A 27,429-nucleotide genomic window follows, 5' to 3' on the forward strand; every position below is an offset into this window, starting at 1 on the left:
GCTAAGAGGCTGTAGTGTGACTTGGACAGGTTGGCTGAGTGGGCAAATATTTGGCAAAAGCAATATAATGTGGATAAATGTGAGGTTATCCACTTTGATGGCAAAAACAGGAAGGAAGATTATTATCTGAATGGTGGCCACAGTAAGGAGTCTCACAGTAAGAAATGACTCACCTAATGAAGGAGCTGCACTCCGAAAGCTCGTGATTCCAAATAAACCTGTTGGACTTTAACCTGGTGTTGTGAGACTTCTTACTGTGCCCACCCCAGTCCAACGCCAGCATCTTCACATCCTGGATGGTGGCAGTTTAGGAAAAGGGGACACGCACGTGACCTGGGTGTCATAGTGGAACAGTCACTGAAGGTTGGCTTGCAGGTACAGCAGGCGGTGAGGAAAGCTAATGGCATGCTGGCCTTCATAGCAAAGGGATTTGAGTATAGGAGTAAAAATGTCTTGCTGCAGTTATACAGGGACTTGGTGAGACCACACCTTGAGTATTGTGTGCAGTTTTGGTCTCCTTTTCTGAGGAAGGATGTTCTTGCTATTGAGGGAGTCCAGCGAAGGTTCACCAGACTGATTCCTGGAATGGCAGGACTGACATATGAAGAGAGAGTGGAGTGACAGGGCTTGTACTCACCGGAATTAAGAATGAGAGAGGATCTCATAGAAACATATAAAATCCTGATGGGACTGGAGAGGCTAGATGTGGGAAGAATGTTCCCGATGTTGGGGAAGTCCAGAACTAGGGATCACAGTCTCAGAATTAGGGGCAAGCCAGTCAGGACTGAGATGAGGAAGAACTTCTTCACTCAGTTGTGAAACTGTGGAATTCTCTACCACAGAAGTAAATCCATGTGCTCCCCAACCAGAAACTACGGATGAACAGGGATATCCACTGCTTGCTGAAGTCCAGGTCTGAGGCGTTCAGGTCAGGCAACACTGACCTATACAAGAAAGCCAGATACAATCTAAGGAGATCCATCAAAGATGCCAAAAGACAGTACCAAACCAAGCTAGAGACCCATGCTAGCCACACCGACTCCTACCGACTATGGCAAGGTCTGTAAAACATAACAGGCTACAAGATGCAGGCATGTACAATCGCCAGCTCCAACGCACCCCTCCTCGATGAGCTCAATGCATTCGACACCCGTTTTGAGCAAGATGTCAGCAAGAGCATGCCCTCCACCCTGGAAGAACCTGTATCTGGGGTCACCATTGCAGATGTCAGAGCAGCTTTCACAAAGGTCAACCCACAGAAAGCAACTGGCCTGGATGGGGTACCTGGACAAGCGCTTAGATCCTGCACAGATCCACTCGCGGGGGTATTCGCTGAAATCTTTAACCTCTCTTTACAACAATCTGAGGTCCCTATCTGCTTCAAGACGACAACAATCATCCCGGTCCCTAAGAAAAACTGAGCAGCGTGCCTTAATGACTATCGGTCGGTGGCTCTGACATCCATCATTATGAAGTGCTTTGAAAGGCTAGTCATGGCACGAATCAATTCCAGCCTCCAAGACTACCTGGATCCACTACAGTTTGCCTACCGCCGCAACAGGTCCACAGCAGACGCCATCTCCCTGGACCTGCACTCAACCCTGGAACACCTAGATAACAAAGACACCTATGTCAGACTCCTATTTATTGACTACAGCTCAGCCTTCAACACCATTATTCCCACCGAAGTCATCTCCAAACTCCGTGGCCTGGGCCTCGGCACCTCCCGCTGCGACTGGATCCTGACCTTCCTATCTCATAGACCACAATCAGTAAGGATAGGCAACAACACCATCTCCTCGATCATCCTCAACACTGGTGCCCGACAAGGCTGTGTTCTCAGGCCCCTACTGTATTCCTTCTACACCTATGACTGTGTGGCCAAATCCCCCTCCAATTCGATTTTCAAGTTTGCTGATGACACCACCGGATCTCAAATAATGACGAGACAAAGTACAGGAATGAGAGCGAGAATCTGGTGAACTGATGCGGCAACAATAATCTCTCCCTCAATGTCAACAAAACGAAGGAGATTGTCATCGACTTCAGGAAGCGTAAAGAAGAACATGCCCCTGTCTACATCAACGGGAACAAAGTAGAAAGGGTCGACAACTTCAAGTTTTTAGGTGTCCAGATTACCAACAACCTGTCCTGGTCTCCCTATGCCAACATTATAGTTAAGAAAGTCCACCAACGCCTCTACTTTCTCAGAAGACTAAGGAAATTCGGCATGTCAGCGACGACTCTCACCAACTTTTACAGATGCACCATAGAAAGCATTCTTTCTGGTTGTATCACAGCTTGGTGTGGCTCCTGCTCTGCCCAAGACCGCAAGGAACTACAAAAGATCATGAATGTAGCCCAATCCATCACAAAAACAGCCTCCCATCCAATGACTCTGTCTACACTTCCTACTGCCTCGGAAAAGCAGCCAGCATAATTAAGGATCCCACGCACCCCGGACATTCTCTCTTCCACCTTCTTCTGTCGAAAAAAAGATACAAAAGTCTGAAGTCACGTACCAACCCACTCAAGAACAGCTTCTTCCCTGCTGCTGTCAGACTTTTGAATGGACTTACTTTGCATTAAGTTCATCTTTCACTACACCCTACCTATGACTGTAACACTACATTCTCCACTCTCTCATTTCCTTCTCTATGAACGGTATGCTTTGTCTGTATAGCACACAAGAAATAATACTTTTCATTGTATGCTAATACATGTGACAATAATAAATCAAATCAAATCAGAAAGCTGTTGAGGCCAGTTCGTTAAATATAGTCAAGAGGGAGCTGGTAGCTTGTAGCTATAAGGGATCAAGGAGTATGGAGAGAAAGTAGGAGTGGGATGCTGAAAGTGCATGATCAGCCATGGTCATATTAAATGGTGGTGCAAGCTTCAAGGGCCAAATTGCCTATTCCTGCATCTATTTTCTATCCTTCCTCAAAGAAGGTGACCAAAACTGAACAGAAGACTCCAAGTGTGGCCTCACCAATGCCTTATACAATCGTAACAACATTTCTCTACTTTTATACTCTAGACCCTTTGCGATAAATGCCAAGATTCCATTTGCCTTCCTTATAACATTCTGCACCAGCATACCCACTTTGAGACTCATGCACAAGGACACCAAGATTCCTCTGCACAGACGCCTTTTGAATCTGTGGATTGACTATGCTAAATTGCTCCGCAGTGTCCAAAGATGTGTAGGTTAGGTGGATTAGCTATGGTAAAATGCACAGGGTTATGGGGATAGGGTGGGGGAGTGGACCTGGCTAAAATGCTCTTCATAGAGTTGGTGCAGGCTCAATGGCCGAATGGCCTCTTTCTGCGTTGTAGGGATTCTATTATAATCTCCTATTCACCAATCACCCCCTTCCCAAACCCCACGCTTGATAATCTACATTGGCTCCCTCCTCAACAACAGCTCAATTTTAGAATTTGTATCCTTGTGTTCAAATCCCTGCATGGCCCCACACCTGTAATCTCCTCCAGCCCTATCCAAGAACTCTGCATTTTTCCAATTCTTGCTTCATGTGCATCCCCAATCTCCTTCGCTCCACCACAGTTGGCCTCCCTTGAAGTGTCTAGGTCCTGAAGTAGTTAATACAAAATTATCCCCCTAAATCTCTGCATCTCTTCATCTCCTTCAAGATGCTTCTTAAACCTACCTCTTTGTTCAAGCTTTTTGGTCAACTCTCAATATTGCCTTATGAGTCTCAGTTTCAAATTTTCTCTGCTCTTGCTCCGTTGAAGCCTCTTGGGGCACCTTACTGCATTAAAGGTAATAGATAAAGCAAGTTATTGTTGTTTGGGGTGGAAACTTATTCTGGGTTCCTGACGTTCAAACAACATCACAACTAATATACGATCAAGTAACATGATATTGTCAAAATTCCCCAAATCTCCATTTGAGTGATTTCTCAGATCACCACTATAGAGATGGAAACTTAGATCGTTACGACTGTAATCCTACATCATGTTGACTGCTCCACCTGATCTACTTTGAGCATAATGTTTTTGTGAGCTTAAGGTTTCAGGACACAGAATCCGGACATTCTCAATGTCAGAACAACCACCTGATGCGTTGGAGAGCTACATTTGAAGCAAGGTGCACACCTTGCAGAGGCAGCAGCAAAAAGAAATTCATGAGGATCAATCAGGATCGGAACCACATGTTCAATGCAAATCCCTAAAACCGGGAGCTAGAATCAACAGTCAGTAAGAATTCAACTGCACAGGTATCAACCATAGACAAACTTGTAAAAACCTCTTAAAATTATTTAACAAAAAAAGGTTTGACGGTGTATTATTACCACCAGACGAGTACAGAAATCTTTAAATCGGATTTGCTTTCCCTGGCTTGATCATTTTTAGTTGTTCAGTAAAAGACAACCAACCAGCTGTTCAGAACAGGCCAAGAAACATAACACTCATGCTGTTTGCTGATTATATTTACATGCGAAGTAAAGGTCTTCTGCTATCCTTATGAAAGGTCCTGATCAACACCTGTTCTAAACCATAAACAGTTAATACTGATGAAAAAGCAAACATACCCTCCCATGACTATTTGTATTAAAGTAATTAACTTAGATTATTAGTTCAAATACACCTACATGTAATACAGGTAAATCAAGTTTTTAAGAGTTTGCTTAGATTTCTCAATCTGTAGCCTAGACAGTTCACAAAATTTCAGATAGAAAATTAACAAATTCAATTTTTAAACCCTAAATTTCTGAGTTCCTTTTCTAAGTGAGCAAGCATTGCTGGAGAATTTGTCCTTGATCAATCCCGATCATTTGTATGGCAAATCAGCCTCCAATGCTTCTTGGTGTTAGAAAATTAAATCTAATTTCAAGTCTACCATTTAGCTATATTGTTGAAAAGATTTCAGGAAAATAGGTTGTGGTGAACAAATGACTCTACAAATGTTTCTACAATTAGCACACCATACATAATCATCTTTAATTCTTAAGATTTTAGAAGAGCACATTATACTAATACCATAATGGCTACTTAACCACCAATGGTAGACCTACCACACATTGAAATTATAAAGTGCAACTCTAATGTACCTTTCGATTGTTGCGGTTCACATGGTTGAATTCTGGAATTCATTAATTTTTTCTCATCAATTTCTTCCAATGTCTCTCCTATAGAAAGCAAACTCAAACGTCTCATTTTTAAAAGCCTGGGGGCACTATCACAATCAGTAGCCCCAACATCCCCAGATATAACAGCAGGTACTACTCGCTTCAAAAAATCCATTTTTCACCTAAAAGTGCAGCAAAGAAACAGAGCAGCTTAGCTGCTTTACTCACAAATAAAAGTGCTCATGCAAACTTCCTTTATACATAAAGGTGGAATATTTGCAGTGGAGTTCACAGTGATGTCATGAAGGAATTGGGTGGTGCCTAAAAGTTGCAGGTCAATGTGCTATCACCAAACAACTTCTGGGATACATGCCCTGCCTTATAAAATGATAAACATGCAGAATACACAAATTGACAAGAGGCCTGGACGTATATTTCAGCAGGAAATGTATATTTTTTTAATTAGCAGACTCTGCATTAGTTACAAATCAAGAACTGAAGAATTACACGATTTCTTTAAACATCAGATATTTTAGGACCTGTCGAGAAACATGAACTCAGCTTCTGTTTGTCAAATACATTATTCTCTCCTTCAAACTTATTCATTGTGGGTGGAACCTCATATCTCCAACAGTAAAAGCTGTTTTCTAGAGATAATATGTATCATTTTAAATGCTATATAAACACTGTACATCTAAATTTATAGTCCAAACCATGCACTTTTATTCAAAATTAGAACATTTATATCCAACATAAAGCTGTTTATGTCAGGAACATAGTACCACAACAGTTCAAGCTGTGATTAAGATTTCTTGAAACACTCCTATGATGACGCATATGAAATCAAAAGGTGCTGTTTTGCAACAATGACTTATAGTTTATAAAATGCCTTTAATGCAGAAACAGTAAGTGCTTCAGAGGAGAAACTGATGAAATGAAGAGTTAGAGATGACTAAAAGCACAGTCAAAAAAGGTGTTTTGAAGAGACATTTTAAACCAAGAGGAGAAACAACAAGACGGAGGTGCTTAAGCTGAGGCTCGTCCAAAGAATACAAACACATATTTGAAGAACAATTCAACAACTTGCTTGTTTGATGGTTCATGATTGGGAGATTTTCCTGTCTCTGCTGGAAATCAACAGGACTAACTGAAATGTGATTATTTGAAGTTATTCAACTGAAGGCAACAGGTATTTCACATATGATATACACTTGCATAGCTAAGGCTTATGGTGTAAGATTTAATTCTCTTAGCATAACACAGCTCACGGTAAAAAAGGATGATACTTTGTTTCATGATACGAATGTTATGACCTGTTATACACTGCTCATTCTCCCATTGCATCTAGATCTGATTGAACCAATGGTTTTCCCGTTTAGCATTTTAACACCAGAATAAATCTTTGTATCTACTGAAAACTTAACAGTTCCTCCAACATCTTTAAAATCATTAACCTAGTGGAGCAATGGTCCTAATATGAAATGCAAAATGATTCGCCATGCAAAACCATTAATAACAACCCCCTACTTATGAAAATGTAACAAATTCCTTATCCACCTCAGGCTCGTCCCTCCAATATCACAGGATCTGCTATACCGCATCCAGAAAACAGGCTTTTCTGAAAATCCAAATGTACTACATAAACAAGACTACTTTCATTCAGCAACCTCTCCAAAAAATTCAACTATGTTATTCAGTCATAGGAACATAGAATTTGCTAAAAAAGCTCTCTTCAGTTCACCTCCATTGTAACGGATAGTAAATGATAATGTAGCTGTTGACTATTCATGACAATGAGCCATTATCAATTAGTCCACAGTAGACCCAAACATGAGATGAGGAAATCTCCTGTCATGGAAGATTTTGAGAACTATGGGGGCAATTCTCCCATTCCGCCAGAAGAATCGCGTGTGGGCTGATTCGTGAGATTCGCGCATGCTTTCCCGCTGCGCACGCATCTCCGAGTGCCGGATATCCAGCGGAGTCAGGACCACGCTGGAAACCGGCGTGAACAGCAACTAAGTGATTTAAATCTGATTTTCATGTTATTTTCATGTGATTAGTGGGCCAGGGAGGTGTTCAGCCTGGGGGGGTCTGCTGGGGGTGGTGGGTGTCTGCCTCCCGTGGGAGGGTGTGGTGGAGATCGGGGTGCTCCAGGACGGGAGGGGGAGGGGGCATCAGGGCTGGCCCAGGAATGGTCATGGGGACTGCGATTGGGCCATGGGTGTTCCGCGAGGGGCCCGGGCTGGCCGAGCGATCGAGCTGGCCAGCAAACTGCAGGCTGACAGCTCGGAACCACTGCACATGCGCAGAGGCCTGGAACTATCAGACTCTAGCGTGAATAGGCCTCGCACCCCGAGCTTTTAGTGATATTCCCGATCGTGACCTCTGCATTGCACAGAGTGTGGGAGATTCAAATGTGAAATTGCACTGAAAAAACAATCGTGATTTAGACCAGTTTTCCCACAAATTCAGCACTTAGAACTTTTTTGGGAGAATCGCCCCTATAGGTTCATACTCAATGAAAACATTTATGAAGCCAAGCCACAGAATGAAAAATCAAGATAAATGGCTAAATGTTTGATCAAAGAATTTTGTTAAAAGGATATAAACATACATGCATTTATACTGCATAAAGAAATAACTTTTATTCATTTACTGTCTTTCATGACCTCAGTAAGTCTTAAAGTGCTTTACGGCCAATAAAGTACATGTAGTCACTATTGTAACGGAGGAAATGTGGCACACAATTTGCACTCTAAATTCCACAATCAGCAATGAGATAATGATTAGATAATCTGTTTTAGTGATGGTGATTGAGGGATAAATATTGGCCAAGACAAAAAGAAGAAAACCTCCACTCAGCCTACTGCTGTTACAGGATAGAGCAATGGGATCTTTTACATCCACCTGAGGGGGCAAATGGGGCTTTGGTTTTGTTTAAACATCTCATCCTAAGCACAGCTTCTCTGATGATGCAGCATTCCCTCAGTACTGCACTGAAGTACCAGTCCAGATTATGAGCTCAAAACTCGAGTGGTACTTAAACCACTGAGTCACGGCTGACATGTTTTAATATGCATTTGAATGAACACTACTTCCACCATCTCCCTGTCGACCCTGGTCCATTGATTTACATAAACTACACAAAGATTTATAACACAGAAACAGAACATTCGGCTTAACAGATCTATGTCTATACCCCACATGAGCTCTCACTCATCTTTCTTCTTCTATTCTCCCTTCTACTCTTCTAGTCTCCCTGACATACTTATCTACCTTTCAAAGCTAACTGCCTCAATTACTCCCTGTGACAGGAGGTTCCACATTCTCATAACTTTCCAATTAAAGAGGTTTTTTGTGAATTCCTCACTGCATTTATTAATATTTTACCTTTCTGGCCTTTTGGGTTGGATTCCCCCACAAGTGGAAATATTTGTACATCCCCCTATAAAATCTTTCCATAATTTTGAAGATCTCTATTATGTCACCTCACAATCAATTGTCCCAACCTATTATAAACAATTTATATCGTATAAAAAATAATATGTAGGCCACGTATCTGTTTTTACAGATTAGCTTTTAATGTACCCACATCAGGCGTAAGCCCTGATTACCTCTGATTCTACTATTCTGGACAAGGTTATTCTGCAGAAGTTATGTTAAGAACCTTTAATAATCCCATCTCATCTTCAGGCATATAGAGTATGTGCAATCATCCCTTCCAACTATAGAATAGAAATTGACAAAGTAATGCCAGACATTGTGAACTGTTGAAAGCTGTCAAAAAGATAAGAGTCCCTTGCTACAATTTTTAATCTTCATTAATATGTAAACTATGCCACTGGACTGGCAAGTAGCCATTGTAGCAGCCTTTGCGCAAAACAGATAAACTAGGTAACTATAGCCTAGATGGTTTAATACCATTTATGAGCAAAATCTTAAATTCCAAGATAAAACTAATAAAAAATTAGAAATGCATGGTTTAATCAAGAGAAGCCAGCAAGGAGTTATTAAAAGAAGGTTGCATGCAGTTCAAGATATGCAATAAGGTGTCTCAAAAGAGCCTCATTAGAAATATGCAGGCAAATGATAAAAGAGGAAATGTAGCAGCACAGATAAAAAGATGATTGGCAGTACAGGAATTAGGACAATTTGAAGCAGTCTTGAGCAGGTATTACACACAGAACATGTGTCTTTCTGGCAAGTTGGTAAAATAATAAGGTCTTTTTAATGAGAAGTAACAAAATCATGCATAGAAAAACAAAATACAGCAGATGTTGGCATCTGAAATCGATCATCAATCTGACAAACGGCCATCGGCCTGAAATATTAACTCTGCTTCTCTCTCCTCAGATGCTATCTAATCTGCTGAGGATTTCCAGCATTTTCTGTTTTTTAAAAAACATGCATATCCTTACACAAAATTGGTACGAGTTCTGCTGATTCCGTTACCACAAATTTTTTCAAATCCCCAAACATATTGGGTGCTTTATTTTAACAAAAATGGTTACATTGTGTGTTTTAAGGTAATATTCAGGTCAACATTTTTTAAACATGTACCATTATGCCTGAAATCTTATTTTTAAATATCTTGACAAACTTTAAATCTAGTTTAAGAATTCCATTACTGCTGACAAACGTTCCAGCTGCTAAGTTCAATTTAAGAGCTCATAAAGTCAAATAGAGACCAGTGGACACCCTATTCCTAAATTTTCATTTGTCAAGGGTGGTTGCATTTTTCCATTATACTGTCACTGTAGTTCAACTTATGATTAAGTACATTCCTGCAATGACTGAATTCAATAAAATATTATACCTTCCCTAAGACACCAGTGGATTACTTTTACATCAGCCAGGAGACAGCAATTTAACAGCATGGTCCAATCCAATGCTATATGCATCAAATCTTTGAAGGCAAGGGACAAAAGTTTATATTAATATATGAACTTTTTGATGGGCCATGTTGTAACATACATGAAGCTCCAATTTTGTGTGGAAAACTTCCACAGGAGTCAAAGTTTTCTTTAGTCTGGCATCTGTAATTACTAGCGGTTGTTGATTCATAAATAGCTGTTTACTGCTAAAATACAACTCCAAAAATGATTAATGTGCAAAACATAACAAGTACAAAACATTATTTCAGATGGATCTGATGACATTATAATTCACAACACAGGGTTGAGAATCTTTGTAATTCTCCAACCCAGAAGGTAATGGATGATCAGCCGTTGAGTACATTCAAGTCAAAGATCAATTGATGTTTGGACTCTAAACTAATCCAGGGTTTAACACACTTCAGCCCCAAAATAGCACCATTAACAGCTCCTTTGCCCTATGTCCATGACATCATTGTCAAACTCTCCTTAGCTCCCACCATTCACTGACTTTCCATTCTGTCCCACCTCCCTCTCCAGGTACACAATGCGTCACATTTCTTTCTATCCCTTTTCAGTTCTGTGGAAGGGTCATATGGACTCAAAATGTTAACTGTGTTTCTCTCTCCATAGATGCTGCCAGAACTGCTTAGTTTATCCAGCATTTTCTGTTTTTATTTCAGGGTTCTGGGGATCAGGCAGTAAAGTGAACTGAGGTTGAAGATTAGCCACAATCTTGCTGAATGTCAAAGTAGGCTGGTCTACTGCTTCAAGTGCCCTTGTATCATAAATGAAGACAGAACATACTCAGATCATTAGTGTGTCTGTCCCTTATGCATTACATATCTGAACACCTGACAGTGCTTTGGCAGAAATTTGAAGCAATTTTTAAAATTCTTTCTTGGGATGCGGTACTGCCAGCACGGCTTCACTGACAGTAACTTCTGAATTTTCACATTATTCTGCTCATGTCCAAACTCCGAAGGTTGCAGTCAGTTTCAGTAGAGAAATTATGTCGAGTGTTGACAGCTTCACAATCATTACCACCACAAAATCCAGGTCAATAATTTTTTAAGTTTGGATCTGTTCCAAAATTTCCTGAAAAAATTGCAATTAAACTTTTCATGAGGCTATGTTTTTGAGTCCAGAGTCTCCATTATCTGGTGTTGAAGAGTTGCTGGCCTTCTTAATTCAACCAACCTTACCCAAGTGGCTTAATTTTGTCCCAGATTATCATTCCTAATAACTTTCCACCACGGAGATGAAACTGACTGGCTTGTAGTTGCTGGGTTTATCCTTGCATCTTTTTTTTGAACAACAGTGTAACAAACAGCGTTGTTTGGTAGCACAACTCATGAAACAAGCAGTTTGACCACCCGGTTCATGAAATGGGCATCGGAAAACTTGCCCAGTTCATGAAATGGCCAAATTTTATTTTAAAAAAGTAAAATTTAATTTACAAATGTACAATCTGCTTACTGTTTACTGTCTTTATCTATCATCCAGTATTATATCCAAACTTCTCTCTTGAGAGTTTCTGTCCAATTTTTTCCATGCTTGAGGACAGTAATAACCTGTTCATATTCAGCAGACCACAAAACAGCACAGGTCTCAATGGTCAACGATCTCCAGTATCTGCAGAGGTTATGCTAGTTAGTAAAAGTTTTATGCTTATGTACTGGCTCTACAAGAGGGATGAATGCCATCACATTTTCATCTGGGTACAACAAAGGAGAGATAAACTTGTCACCAATGAACTGTTTGCCATTTGAGCCTTTGAAGTCAACCCCATGTTATTTTCACTTCCAGTATGGAATCCCACATCTTCCATCACCTGCTTTGAAGTAGAATAGGCAGATGTGAACTGGTCCTTTTGAAGCTTTTTTTTTTAACACTTTACACCTTCTACCAACCACCATCTCTGCCTTTGTAGACAAACTTGCTTACCCAAATTTACAATGTTCATGCTGTTATTGAGCAAATTAATGGTGTTCGGCTTGAACACTGCAACAGGCTTGAGCAATAATTTCACAAATAAGATTTTAAAACTCTACATAACAGTGGCCATTTCATGAAAGGGACAGTCAAACTGCTTATGGTTTGCCCATTTCATGAAATAGGCAGTTGCACAATTGAGTGTAATAGATACACAACTACACGGCAGCCTTTTGAATACTGCGCGGGGCTTGGCCTATGTTAAATACTGCACGTGCATGGCTGCTCAAAAAAATCTAATGGCACAACAAGTCCTCACTTAAAATTACAGTTGCAATCCTGATAACGGCAAATCAGACTTTCCCATCAAAACCAACGTAAAAGCGTCTGAAACCAAACATTAAAACATTATACCCTCCAAGCTGAAATACCTTTCATTTCAAAATTCCTACATTGGTAAATAGACACAGAAACTAGGAGCAGGAGTAGGCCATTCAGCCCATCGAGCCTGCTCCGCCATTCAATATGATCATGGATTATCTTCGAACTCAATGTCATATTTCCGTTTTCTTCCCATACCCCTTGATATCATTAAAATCTTTTTAAAATCTATCTTTCTTGAATACATTCAGCGACTTGGCCTCCAGAGCCTTTTGTGGTAGAGAATTCCACAGGTTCACTACCCTTTGAAGGAAGAAATCTTTCCTCATTTTAGTCCTAAATGGTACACGCCATAGCTTGAGACTATATCTCCTGGCTCTGGATTCCCCAACCAGAGAAAACATCCTCCCTGCATCTAGTTTCTCCATCCCTGTTAGAATTTCATACATTTAATCAGATCTTAGAATCCCTACAGGGCAGAAGGAGGCCATTCAGCCCATCAAGCCTGCATCGACAACAATCCCATCCAGGCCCTATCCCCGTAACCCTATGTATTTACCCTCCCTAGCCCCCTGACTAAGGGGCAATTTAGCATGGCCAATCAACCTAACCCACATATTTTTGGAGTGTGGGAGGAAACTGGAGTACCCAGAGGAAACCCACGTAGACACGGGGTGAATGTGCAAACTCCACACAGACAGTGACCTGAGGCCGGAATTGAACCCGGGTTCCTGGTGTTGTGAAGTAGCAGGACTAGCCACTGCACCACTGTGCTCCCTCTCAACCTTTCAAACTCTAGTGAATCCAGGACCAGTCGAACTAAGCTCTCCTCATTGGACAGTCCGGCCAATCCTGATATTAGTGTAGTGAACCACTGCTGCACTCCCTCTATGGCAAGTATATCCTTTCTTAGGTAGAGAGGCACGCAATACTGCAGATGTGGTCTCACCAAGGCCCTGTATAACTGCAATAAGATATCAGTGCCTGTCACTTGTAAAGACTCATTTATTCCCACACTTGGTTTCCTGTTTGTCATCCAATTCTTGATCCATGCATTAACCTCTATCCCATGTGCTTTAATTGGGCCCACTAACCTCTGATGAAATAACTTCAAAATAAATTTTAAAATGGAAAAGAAATTTGCTAACTTTCTACTTAACATTCGCTTGCAGCCACACCTGCTTGCCTAACTTCACACTTGCTGCATATCCCAGTCCCTGCAGACTCGTCCTCTCGCTAATATCTGGCACATATCTTCCACTACTTCCTCACCCTCCCTCTGGCTGCTGACCCTCCAGTTTTCAGCCTCCATCGTTCCGATCCTCCTGGTTACTGCAAACCGTTCCTCTTGCCGGACTTCTGCTCCCCACTTCGATCTCTGGAACCCTCACTGTGAGTGAGGGCTCTGAAGATGAGCAGGAAGCAAGCTGGTAGCTACAGAGGTAGTGACAGGGACAGTCAGAGAGTGACAAAGGCTGTGAACTGGATAATGGGTGGCAAGCGGCAGATTCAGGAAGTGGCAGACACTGCACACCAGAGTGTCAGTAGTGAAAAGCAGGGTCAAGGAGTGGCAGGGGCCATGAGCCAACGTTCTATTAGCGGGTACGAGAGTCAGGGAGTGGCCGTCCAAAATGGCACCAATCAGATCATGTGGCCCTATGTCAGAGCCACCGTGGAACAATTTTAAAATAAAACACACGACGCTAAATGCGAGGATAAGCCCCTTTTATTGAATGACGCTATAGCAGAACGACTTAAACATGCACCATTGAAAAAACATTAGGTGCCAATAGCGCATTAGTCATTCAAGCAAACAAAACGTTGTGTTCTTTTATCTCATTTAGTTACACCTTCCCAAGGTTGCTCATAAGTTCAAGCATAATAAACAATTGTAAAATTTTATACTGTCATTCATGTAAATGTTTCCACAATATTTTACTAATTTGCTTGCAAATTAGTGTTTAGTCATTTTAAACTGGGAAAAGTTGGTATGTCAACAATTACCTAAGCAATGAATTCACTGTCTCCTTATTCTTTCCTTCCTCAAATGGATAAATGACAACACTTGCACTTGAGTTGAAAACCAAGTAAATATGTTTCTTCACAGTCGATTATTAGAAATAAATGTTGGAAATGGAGCATCTCTAAATGAGGTTTATTTTTGTACTTTCATTAATTTTTCATGCTTAAAAAAGCGCCACTAGATTTTTGCACCTACCTAAATTTCCTGCGATGACCGTCTTGCCTAAATTCCATAGAGATGGGCTATATCTTCCTCAAATGGTAAAATCACAATGGGATAAGAAAATCTGCAATAAAAAAAAATGCACTGTAATTATTTAGAGTGAAATCTAAATGTGCAAATTCAATAGAAGTGATGAATCTGATGGTCAGTCACAATATGAAAATTGATTCCTTCTTTTGAAGATCTGAAAATTAATGCAAGTAGGGAAACATTTTTTTACAAAATCTAAACAGTTGAGTGTTCTTCAATTTTGCCTCTGCCAATCTGCACCAAAGCTATTGACTTGGGTCAATATAGGGTGTCCCTACAGGGAGCGTGGGCACCACGAAGAAAAAAAATTTATTGTAGATTTCTCAGACATTTAGATTGGAAACTTAAACATGGGGGTGAGTTTCTGCATTTGTAAGATACCTGGTTAACTAAAAAAATTAGTGCATAGTGGACCAAATCAAACATGTGAATTTCAGACACGAAGTAATACAAACCCGTTTTTTGGATCATTGAGGATTGATTTCGACATTGAACATTTTTTTCAAACATATGGTGTCACTCTATTTCTCTATTCTTGTGTGGCAAGTGTCACTGCCTCACATTAAGAATGAACCGAATGATCTTATCCTCCATTCCCAACATCTATCCCAGTCAATCTGCTCCTTGCGTAACCTTCTCTAGATGTAGTGGTTCAATTAACACTCTACATTGCAAAAAAAGGGATCACAGCATTACTGCAGATGATCTACTGGATTCATAGCCCGGACACCAACCTGTTTAACAGCTGTTTTTTAGTTTATTTATTGGTGTCACAAGTAGGTTTACATTAACACTGCAATGGAATTACTGTGAAAATCCCCCAGTCTCCATATTCCGGCGCCTGTTCGGGTACACTGAGGGAGAATTTAGCATGGTCAGACTGTTGTTGTTCGTCCATCGTCGTCGATGAGGACCTCGACACCATTAGTCATTATGAGGCTGGATGCGGTGTGTCCGAAGATGACTGATCAGGCCAATTCGGGCACGGAATGTCCTGGCACATATTGGGCAAACTTGTGTAGGCGCTGTCGTTGTTGCGCTGGTGGCTCTGGACTTGCGCAGCTCGCGCTTAAGTTGTGCTTCAGCATTGCACCTTGCTTCACAAGCTTGACAGCCCTTGTGGATGAGGCAGCGCCAGGTAGCGCGGTTTTGTGCCAGCGTTTCCCAGGTGGTCGTGTCTATGTCAAGCGACTTCAGGGAGGCCTCGAGTGTGTCTTTGTAATGTTTCTTCTGCCCTCCATGCGAGCGTCTTCCAGCAGAGAGTTCCCCAAAAAGGAGCTGCTTGGGTATGTGCTCGTCCAGCATACGGATGGCATAACCTGCCCACCGGGTCTGTGCTCTCATCAACAGTGTGTGGACTGATAGTAGACTTGCTCTAGAGAGAACTTCAGTGTCTGGTACTTTGTCTTGCCATCTGATGCGTAATATTCTGCGAAGACAAGTCATGTGGAAATGACATGTGGAAATAATGCTCGGGCCCTCTACCCGCAAGCAGCATGACTGGTTCGATGAGAACGATGAGGAGATACTGGCTCTACTTGTTGAAAAGCACCATCTTCATCGTGCCTGTTAGAACGACCCATCATCAACTGCCAAGAAAAACGCCTTTACCAGTGCTCACAGGACAGTCCAGAATAAACTGCGTAAAATGCAGGATGCCTGGCTGAGCGCCAAGGCAGATGAAATGCAGGGATGCGCTGACATAAACGACTTGAAACGGACCTCAATCTCTCGGGAGTTCCCCCCTCCTGAGTACAGATGGTACAACTCTCATTACAGAGAGGGCTCAGATCCTGCAGAGATGGGCTGAACACTTTGAAGCCGTCTTCAACCGACCGTCATCTATTAACGATGAGGCGAGAGACAGGATTCCCCAGGTCAATATCAACAGTGCCATGGATGACCCACCGCTAGTAGCCGAAGTCACGAAAGCTGTTAGCCAGCTATCTAGCGGCAAAGCCCCAGGGGCAGACGCCATACCCGCAGAGATCTACAAAGCTGCTGTTCCTGTGCTTATCGAGAAGCTCACCAAGTTGTTCCAGTCCTTTTGGAAGCAAGGATCCTTTCCTCAGGAACTTAAAGATGCTTTCATCGTACACCTCTATAAGAGGAAGGGCAATCGGCAAGTATGCAACAACCATCGAGGAATCTCGCTGGTCGGACTGTAGGAGGAAACTGAAATACCCGGAGGAAGCCCATGCAGACACGGGGAGAACATGCAGACTCTGCACGGACAGTAACCCAAAGCAGGAAGCGAACCCAGGTCCCTGGTGCTGAGAGGCAACAGTGCTACCCACTGTGTCACTCCAGACAGACAGGAACATGTGGCCACCCATTTTATGAAATTCCTTTCAGGCAACAACAATGGGCATTGTTCTCGTTGACAAGTAGATCTCAGCCTCTTCTGACTCGTCCTGCAGCTTTCCCCCAAAGCATCTAGCATTCTTCCATTCTTCCTGCCACAAGTCAATCTAATGTCCTCCTAAACTCACTAGCATCTTGTTCATTGGATTGACATCATTCTCCCTTTCATCAGCTAGCACCAAGGAATTCCTTGTGTTGGGTGATTTCAAAATTGAGTACAATTTGCTCCCTCTGGTTCCTGTCATAATTTAATTTCAACTTCTGCCTAGGGCTATCCTCTTGATGTCGCCATCTCATGTTGCATCTCAATTTCCAAGTGTGTGAGACCAACACCTTTTGAACATCCACTACCATCAATTCCTCCTGTCTTCTACAATCACAGTACTTTCATCTTTGTCTTGGGGGAAAAAACTTATCCCCACCTCCTTCAAAATTCACACACTACTTTTCCACTGGCACCACAACTGTTTCAACCTAGAGCAAGCCAATGGCCTAGTGGTATTATCGCTAGACTATTAATCCAGAAACTCAGCTAACCTTCTGGTGATCCAGGTTCAAATCCTGCCATGGCAATGGTGGAATTTCAATTCAATTTTAAAAAATCTGGAATTAAGGATCTACTGATAACCATGAAACCATTGTCGATTGTCGAAAAAACCCATCTGATTCACTAATGTCCTTTAGGGAAGGAAATCTGTCGTCCTTACCTGGTCTGGCCTTCATGTGACACCAGAGCCACAGCAATGTGATTGACTCTCAACTGCCCTCCAAAGGGCAACTAGGGATGGGCAATAAATACTGGCCAGCCAGCAACACCCATATCCCACAAATGAATAATAAAACATCTCTCCCACTGTTGACATGCTCAACTTTTCCCTCACCTCTGTTTTTGATTCCCTTATTCCCACTAAATAATTTTCTCCTGCACCTGCTGTTGCTTCCGAACTTATTTTCTTATGTCCGTTCCCTACCTTGTTCATACCAACAAGAGTGGCCTGGTCAAGTTCACAATTAATGCTCTGTGACAAAAATGCATCAAGACTCCTTATCTCTCAACAGTACTTGAGATGATTGACTATGCCCTCTTCTTCCATCACTCCTCTTCCATCCAGTTGCATGGGACTACAAATACATAGTTCCTCTCCTCTCTTTGTGTTAGTTGTGGCTCAGCTGGTCGTGCACTCATATCCGAGTCACAAGGTTCTGAATTCAAGCCCCACTGCAGGGTTTGAACATAAAAATCCCAGCTCACACTCCACCGTTGCTCCCTCTGTCTTTTAGATGGAACATTGAACTGAAGCCCCAGCTGCCTATGGGTGGATATAAAAGATCCAATGGCATTAATTTGAAGAGTAAGGGACATGCTATTCATCCCCCAACCAACACCATAAGAAAATCTGGTCATTATCATATTTTGTCAGATTTTGCTGTGCATAAAGTGGCTGCTGCAATTCCTATATTACAACAGTCTCACCTCTTTTAAAGTATCTCACTGGCGACAAAGCACTTTGAGACGTCAAGTGATCATGAAAAGTGCTATATAAATACATGCTTTTCTTTCTTTCTGCTCTAATACAGTCAATGCATTGCTAGCAATGGTTTCTCTTCCAGCCAGAACTATTTCTGGTGCTTCAAGTGCTACCCTCTTTCTCATTAACTTGCTGCATCAGTGACATAATTTGCATGGATTCATCTTGCAAACCAACATCAACAAGCCCATCTTTCCCTTACTCCACAACCATCGCCATACTATCAGATTTCCAAACTAAAATCAAGTCAACATTTCACCCTAATAAGCATGAGGAAGACCAGAGATATTATTTTCAGCCCACACCATGAACTGCGCTCCTTTTGCCACTGATTCTATCAGTCTAAGTGGACAGGTTGAAATATTGTAAAATACTAGCATCCTGTTCAATCCAGAATTGTTTCAAAGCCCACTTTTTCTTTATATCCTAGTTGCAACTCAATGGCAAGAACGGTTCACACATTCTTAAATTCTAGTTTATCTGATCTCTGTTGTACCAAGTTTCATACTGTGAGCTTGTAATATGTTTGCCTTAGATTACAAAATATTCCACTACCACTTGAGTTTGACATTTCAATTTTAAGATGCCACTCAAGAATTAAATTAAATATTTCTGACACTGCCACCTAGTGTTACTACTGTATAAGAACTAACAAGAGCTTGTGGTGTGGGAATAACATTAGCAAGAATGGAGATTGTTTAGCTAACAGAGTAGACATAAATGGGTCATTTTCAGGTTGGCAAGATGTGACGGGTAAAACGTCACAGGGGTCCGTTCTGGGGCCTAACTATTTACAATTATATCAATAACTTGGAAGAAGGGACTGAATGTATGGTTGCTAAATATGCTGATAATACAAAGATAAGCAAGAAAGTAGGCCCTGAAGCGGACATAGGGAGTCTGTAAAGGGATATAGAAAGCTTAAGTGATTGAACAAAAATTTGGCAAATGTTTCCCCATGTGGGAGAAGCTAGAACTAGGGAAATGAGAACAATTTTTTTCTCGCAGATGGTCGTGAGACATTGGGGCTCTCTTACCCAGAGAGCAGAGGGAGCAGGGTCATTGAATATTTTTAAGGGAGAGGTAGATAGATTCTTGACTAAGAAGGAAGTCAAAGGTTATCAGGGTATAGGCAAAATGCGGAGTTCAGACATAATCAGATCAGTCATCATCTTATCGAATAGCAAAGCAGGCTCAAGGAGCCAAATGGCATACTCCTGGACCCAATTCATATGTTATATTATTAATGAACAAAGCTTGCTTCTAAGCTAATACCTGCTAATATTTAATAAAACAAGGCTAACAATCAAGTATTAATTCACTATCCAGAGTCTACAATCCAAAGGATGGTCCCTCAAACGCCTGGCTGGCAGTAAATGCTTCAATAATATAAATATTATTTGCACATTCAGGGATTCTTATTTAAAGACAACCTGGCTAGCAAGTAAACAATCACTGTGTTGTCTTCTAATTACCCCATTCACTGCAAGAGATAGATGTATACTAATGGATCTCTGATGGTGTATTTCATCTTATGGAGGTCTATAAAATAATGAGGGGCAGAGATAAGGTAGATAGCCAACACCTTTTCCCAAAGGTAGGGGAGTCTAAAACTTGAGGGCATAGGTTTAAGGTGAGAGGGGACAGATACAAAAGGGTCCAGAGGGGTAATTTGTTTCCCCACACAGAGTGATGAGTGTCTGGAACAAGCTGCCAGAGGCAGTACTAGAGACGGGTCCAATTTTGTCTTTTAAGAAGCATTTAGACAGTTATGTGGGTAGGATGGGTAAAGAGGGATATGGGCCAAATGTGGACAATTGGGACTAGCTTAGTGGTACAAACTGAGGAGCATGGATAAGTTCAGCCAAAGGGCCTGTTTCCATGCTATAAACCTCTATGACTCTATAACAAGTGGAGTTTTATCAAAGGTCATTGTATAATCCAATACAAAAGGAAGCCATGCAACCAATCATGCTTGTGCTGGCTCTTCCATAAAGCAATCAAATTAATTCCATCTCCTTGCTCTTTCCTCATTAGCCTACAAATTTTTCACTTCGGCAAATGTATACACAGTTCTGGTCTCCTTATGGAGACCAAAAAGGATGTACTGGCACTGGAGGAGATGGAGAGAAGATTCACTAGGTTGATTCCAGAGTTGAGAGAAAGTAGGCTTATGAGGAAAGACTAACTAGGCATGGACTATACTCATTGGATTTAGAAGAATGAGGGGTGATCTTACGGAAACACATAAAATTATGAAGGGAATAGATAAGATGGAAGCCAGGAGGCTGTTTCCACTGGCGGGTGAAACTAGAACTAGGGGGCATAGCCTCAGAATAATGGGGAGCAGATTTAGGATCGAGTTGAGGAGGAACTTCTTCACCCAAAGGGTTGTGAATCTGTGGAATTCCCTGCACAGTGAAGCAGTTTTTTAAGGCAAAGGTAGATAGATTTTTGAACAGTAAAGGAATTAAGGGTTAAGATGAGCAGGTGGGTAAGCGGAGCTGAGTCCACAAAATGATCAGCCATGATCTTATTGAATGGCAGAGCAGGCTCGAGAGGCCAGATGGCCTACTCCTGCTCCTAGTTCTTATGTTCTTATGCATCCAATTTCCCTCTAAATGTTACTTTTGAATCTGCTCCAACCGCCCCTTCAGATAGTGCATTCCAGATCACCACAATTCATTCTGCAAAGGAGTTTCCTCATGTCACCTCTGGTACCTTTATCAATGACCTTAAATCTGTGTCTTCTGATTACTGACCATTCTGCCTCTGGAAACAATTTCTCCTTATTTACATTCTGAAAATTCTTCATAATTTTTAACACATGCACCAAATCTCTTCTCAGCCGCCCCTGCTTCAAGATGAACAATCCCAGCTACTCCAGTTTCTTCACATAACTGAATTTCTTCCATTTCTGGCACCATTCAAGCAAATCTCTTCTGTATCTTCTCCAAGGTGTCAACATGCTTTCTGAAGTGTGCTGCCCAGAATTAAAGACATTTATACCACCAATGACATCCCCTATGTTTTACAAAGGCTGAGCATTATCTATTTGCTTTTGTAGTCTGTTCCTACTAAGAAAACAAAAGATCTCATGTCTTTTTTAACAGCCTTATCAACTTGTCCCATCAACTACAAACATTTGTGTCTTCACCCCGCAATATCTCAGTGCGTCCACACCCTCTAAAATTGTGCCCTTAGTTTATTATATTGCTCTTCATTCATCCTACCAAAATCTATTGCTTCACACTTCTCTGCATTAAATTCCAGGTGCCACTTGACTGCTCATTCCACAAGTTTGTCTATGTCCTCTTAATTGATCCTCCTCATTTATTTGCTACATTTCTAAGTTTTTTCTGTAAACTTTGGAACTATGGTTTGTATATCCATCCATATCATTAATATAGAGTAGAGGTCCCAACACTGATCCAAGTAAGCCTCTCTCCAGTCAGGAAAAACAACCATTCACCATTATTCTGTTTTCTGTCTCTTACCGTGTCAGCCATGGTTAAGAAGGTAGTACTTCCACCTCCAAGTCAGGAGGTTGAGGGTTCAATTCCCATTCAGGTGTGAGCAGAAAAAAATCAAGGCTGACACTCCAATGCAGTGCTGAAGGAGTGCCATAACATTAGAGGCGCCATCTTTTAGATTAGGTGTACTGAGGCTCGCTTAGCTAAAAGTACATCCCATGACTCTATATCAAAGAACAGGACTTATCCCTGGTGTACTGACCAATATTTCACACTCAAATTGATGGCCTCATTTTCTACATTCCAACAGCGATTACACTTCAACAGTATATCACTGGCTGTAAAGTGCTTTGAATAACGGGTGAATACAAAGGCACTATATAAATACAAGACTTTAGTTTTCGCTTTTTCTTAGTCAATTTTGCATCCACTGTACCACAGTCCCTTAAATTCCATTAGCTTTAATTTTGCTAACAGGTTGATTATGCAGCACTTTGTCAAACACCTTTTGAAAGCCATATGCACAGCATCAATGGACTTGTTACAATCCCATTCGAGACCATTAATGTTTAAAAAAGAAATCCAAACACCCAGCAATTAACCAACAGAACTACACCACAAAATTTCACATTTTTTAAACAAAAACTAGCTTTTATCGTACATAAGAATTAAACAATTGTTCACTTTACACTATAGTTTACAAATACTTACATTATTAACTCAGCTCTACTTTTTATTTCCCTCCCCCACCACCACCTCAAGAATTCCCTTCTATAGTGCAATAATCATGAAGGTGCATTCAATTCTTTACAGAGCAACCCCACAGTATGCCACAGTCCTCTGGTATTTACTTTAATTCTCCATTATATTCCAGCTTTCTCCAAGGTACAAGATTTATGGATCCTTCCATTCAATTTTGGCTAACGAACCCTCCAAACATCTTTAAAGATTTTGTCACTTTAGGCTTCTTCATTTCCTTATCATGATTTTTTTCCTGTCTGCTCCCACAGCTCCCGTGCAGCTTATCCCAAATTAATGGAGAGATGACAGCATAGTGGTAATGTCACTGGACCAGTAATTCAGAAGCCCAGGTTAATGTTCTGGGAAACCGGAGTTCAAGTCCTAACATGGCAACGAGTGAAATTTAAATGCAATTAAGTTTTTTAAAATCCTGAATTAAAATTTAGGCTCAGTACCGGTGACCATGAAACTATTACTGATTGTCTTAAAAAAAAACCATCCGGTTCACTAATGTCCTTTGGAGAACGAGATCTGCCATCCTTACTCATTCTGGCTACAAGTGACCCCAGGTCCACAGCAACGTGGTGGACTCTTAACTATTTTCTGAAATGGTCCAGCAAGCCACTGAATTCAAGGGTAATCAGGAATGGGCAACAAATGCTGCACATCACATGAAATAATATATTTTTTAATTTGACTGCTTTCTGCAACAAGGGTCTGTGAGTCCCACTTTTTCCCCCCCCACAATCAACTCTGACCCTGTAAGATAAACACAGGTTACCTTTTAAGTATAATAAATCCAGGTTTGTTTGTATTGTATTTGCATCAGAATTATCAGTTTCTTAGGTTTCTAATTATTTTACATTTAGCACTTTAACCTCCAATCTAAAAGTTAAAATTCCTGAAGCTGGGCGAGACCCCTCAATTTGTCACCATCTGACTGGGATACCCCCAAGTTGTACAAACTTGGGTGAGAAGGGATGACTGGCTCCATGTCTTCATTCAACGCACCCTGTTCTGGTTGCAACAAAGGATTTCTTTTATCTTGGATACCTTTTCCAGATCCGATAACTATGTTTAAAAAGAAGTCAATTTAACCAGGCTTTCTTGAGTTAAGATACAGTAAGTTTATTAACTACAAGAAAGGCAAGGATAAAACTGATGCATCTACATTCATACAGATTAGAACTCAGAATTGAGTCTAATAGTAAGTAAATATAAATAAAAATACATGGAACAGTCCTTGAGTTGCAAAGAATAGGTGAGTGTTATGCCCAATAAGGGGTACTGCCAGTAGGTGACACGCACATGCACATACGCACAGCGGTCAGCTTTTAACCCCCACCTTTGTGTATTCAAGTCCAGTAGTCATTATAGGCAATTATACCCAGGGTCTTTGAATGAGGTAGCATTATATTCCTTTGTCTTTACCAGAAATGGTAATCAGTCTTTGGATTCTTTTAGAATTACCTTGTCTGGAACCACAGGGAGGGAAGGGTTCCATTGTTCCTTCGAGAAACACACTGCAGCCATTCCTGTCAGTGCTAGTGGTACATTCTTAGCCATCTTCAGGGTCTGCGTCCTTTTCAAAAGTATAAAATTCAGGTCTTTTTAAAGTCCCATATTTCCATGTATAATTCCAAGGTTTCTTCTCCATCATAACACAAGTCAAATTCCATTTTTATTATGTGCTATTCTTGGGTTTTTACTGGGATTCTTTGAGAATTGAATTAAGCAACTCTGCCAAAAAACAAGTGAGTGGTCTTAATTTGATTGCTACGGTTCACCATTTTAAACAGTGAGAACATACAGCAAACTGTAATGGAACAATTATAGAGTAAGTGAGGTTTAGCCACACATCAAAACTGTACTATGCTTTGGAAGCCTGTGTTTCAGCAGAGCATGTTTCCCCAGTACTACCAAAACCCAAAACTTCAACAGAACAAAGTACAGCCCTGAAATTTGACAACATTCTAATTAAGCTTCTGCAATCTCTGTGGAAGAGGATTTGGTTAAAGGTGTGCAGATCAGATGGATTGGCCATGCTAAATTGTCCCTTAATATCAAAAGGTTTGTAGGTTAGGGGGATTAATGGGGTAATACGAAGGGTTACGGGAATAGGGTCTGGTAAGATGCTCTGTCAGAGATAGTTGATACAGACTCGATGGGCCAAATGGCCCACTTCTGCACTGTGGGGTTTCTATGGTAGAATTGTGGGAAACAAACAAGTTTCACTCAACCGGGCTGTGATGTGTCATCAACTTACTATTGATATCTATTAGAGAGAAGAAAAAGGGAAAGGCATGAACTGACGACAATGCTGTGTGCTGAGATCAAATGTCTGACAGAGCTGTTCACAATTTATTTTATAGAATTCATGTTAATAATGAATTGTGCACATAATTCTGAAAAGTCAATGTATAGAAACCACTAGAAGCTAAAGTAAAAGCATTCCAACAGTTCTCCGACTGAATGACACTGACACATCCAGTGAAATTGAATGTTTTGCAAACATTGACACTGCACAATCTGAAATAAACTAAGAGCATCACAGCTGCGTCACAAATATCAAGTTCAAGCCCAAACATCTGGGAAAGGCTGAATATATGCTTTAGTGAAGACATTAAATAACATAAAAGACCAATGGCTAAATGAACCACACTATTGTGGAATATGTAATTATTTTACTTCAGTTTTGCTGAAACCCTTACTTTGAACATTAAACACTTCAGTTACTAGGGGAAAAAATGATAGTTTCTTTGAAGAAACTTGAGTAGCTTGACAGCTTGAGGAATACAGCGCCTACTAGTGGATTCAGTTTGTAATCACACAATTACATTTGGCACAGGGCTTATCCCTTTTACTTACTGTCATGAAAGTGGACTTCAGCTTCACTATCTATTTACCAGCACATTGGAAATTTTACAGCATTCTTTTATTTTAAAAGCCAAAAAACACTACAAAGGCAGTGATGGCTGATACAGTAAAGTGACCATTTTTCTGGGAAATTCCTGTGTGGAATTGACATACCTGTCCTGAGAAGAGATTCTTGAAAGAAAGGCTTGGAAAATGCAAAAATCTGGACTTTGATCTCCTGTGTTTATGGAGACAGTGGACTGTTTCCTACATCTTATCAAAATTCCAAAACTCATCTTCTTCTGATTTATATCTCAGAATGTGTAAAAAAAAGCTGAGGAGATGAAAGCAAAATGGAATGTGGACGCAAAGCATGCCTATTTCCCTCTCCAGGAATACACAGAGGAAGTGGGTTAAAATTGGCTGAAGTCCAGTGAGTGGCAGAGCAGAAGATAAAAGAAGCAAGATAGACCTCCCTCTGTCTCTCGCTGAAAACACATACATGCCTTTAAGATGAACAGAGAACACTGCTGAAAAAGCAGGATCTTGGTCTCTCGCTCTCTCTCTCTCTCCCTGAAGACAAGTTTTGCAACGGAGTGAATTCTTCAGCAGAGTGCAAAACTGAACCAAACCAACAAGTATTTCTAACAGACTGTGAAACTGCTAACTTCAGCTCCAGAGTTCCACCGAAATACCAAAGTAACTGTCACAACCATCCATGGTTCACAGACAAGCCAAGGACTGATTTCTATATTGCTTTTAATTTTTATTTGGACTCTTGCTCATTTCTGATGTGTCTGCGTGTGCTGCACCTTTATTATTTTTCCTCAGGTTTAGTAACTAATAAACTTACTCTTTCTTTGACTCAAGAAAACCAAGTTGAATTGGCCCCTTATAAAAGTAAGCACATTTGGAATGTGAAAAGGTATCCGGGGGAAAGATTTTTAAACAAGCCTATGTTGCAACCATTTGAGGGGGTTGACTAAAAAGGGGTGCCAGCTCATTCCCCCTCACCCGGTTATAACAATATGAACATAGGTACTTATAACTTTATTGCTGGCCTCCCAAATTCTATCCTCCAAAAACGTGAGGTCATTTAAGATTCTGCTGCTCATGACCGTACTCACACCATATTTGTTTGTCATTCGTTCATCACTCCTGTGCTCGCTGATCTAGTGGCTCCTGGTTGAACAGCACTTCAATTTTAAAAATTCTCATCCTTATTTTCAAATCCCTCCATGGCCTCAAACCTGCACTTCTCTACAAGCTCCCCTAAGCCCAATAACACCTCAAAACATCAGCACTCATCTAATTATGGTCTGCTGATCATCCTAGATTTAAATTCTCTGCAAACAAAAGAAACATGTTCATGCTGAGTGTCTTTATGAATTACCCAGGGACTTGAGGAGCCTATGGTTCGCCTTTGTTTTTTCCATGGCAACGTCCTGGCCAATCAGTCTTCTTATCAACCAATCGGTGCTCTTTTCTCCGTTATATAAATTGTAATTTATTAAACTTTGGAATTCCTGTGTTTGTCTTGAATATTTGCACATTGAGAAATTGTGCAAATTCCACATGCTCAAAATACACAATTGCAATTGGAAGCTCTCGCAAACTGTTCAGTTGAAAATATCCTCAGCCTCTCTCAAAAGGTTTCTGAGAAAGGTTGATGTTTTGAACTTAAAATTTTAATGAAGCTAAAGCTTTGGGTTGTAATGTGGGAGGGAGTTGAGGGGATGGACCTGGACCGAAGGTATCAAAGCAGATGGGGTTTGGGAACATTGGGATCTGGAACACTTTGTCTGGAACCTGGGAGGACTTTAGGATGGCTGGTTCCTATAATAAAGATTATCAAGGGACTGCAATAGTACATAGCAACAGAGAATACCAGGGCTACAAGGTTAT

At 41.0% G+C, this 27,429-nt stretch overlaps 1 protein-coding gene across 14 annotated transcripts in view; it reads right to left on the reverse strand.

Annotated features, from left to right (window-relative positions):
- fryl (furry homolog, like) overlaps positions 1-27,429 on the reverse strand; it is a 444,177-nt gene that overhangs the window by 393,967 nt on the left and 22,781 nt on the right. For 8 of the 14 annotated variants that reach the window (XM_078217177.1, XM_078217131.1, XM_078217124.1 and 5 more), the window contains exon 1: positions 5,076-5,321. In XM_078217177.1, the coding sequence (XP_078073303.1) occupies positions 5,076-5,268 (193 nt within the window). In that variant the 5' untranslated portion in view covers positions 5,269-5,321. Of the gene's footprint in view, positions 1-5,075; positions 5,368-14,504; positions 14,596-27,429 lie in introns of those variants that run through there. The other 6 variants (XM_078217179.1, XM_078217176.1, XM_078217171.1 and 3 more) reach the window with 2 other exon arrangements.

The sequence above is a fragment of the Mustelus asterias genome, chromosome 1, assembly GCF_964213995.1.
Source record: "Mustelus asterias chromosome 1, sMusAst1.hap1.1, whole genome shotgun sequence".
NCBI lineage: Eukaryota > Metazoa > Chordata > Chondrichthyes > Carcharhiniformes > Triakidae > Mustelus > Mustelus asterias.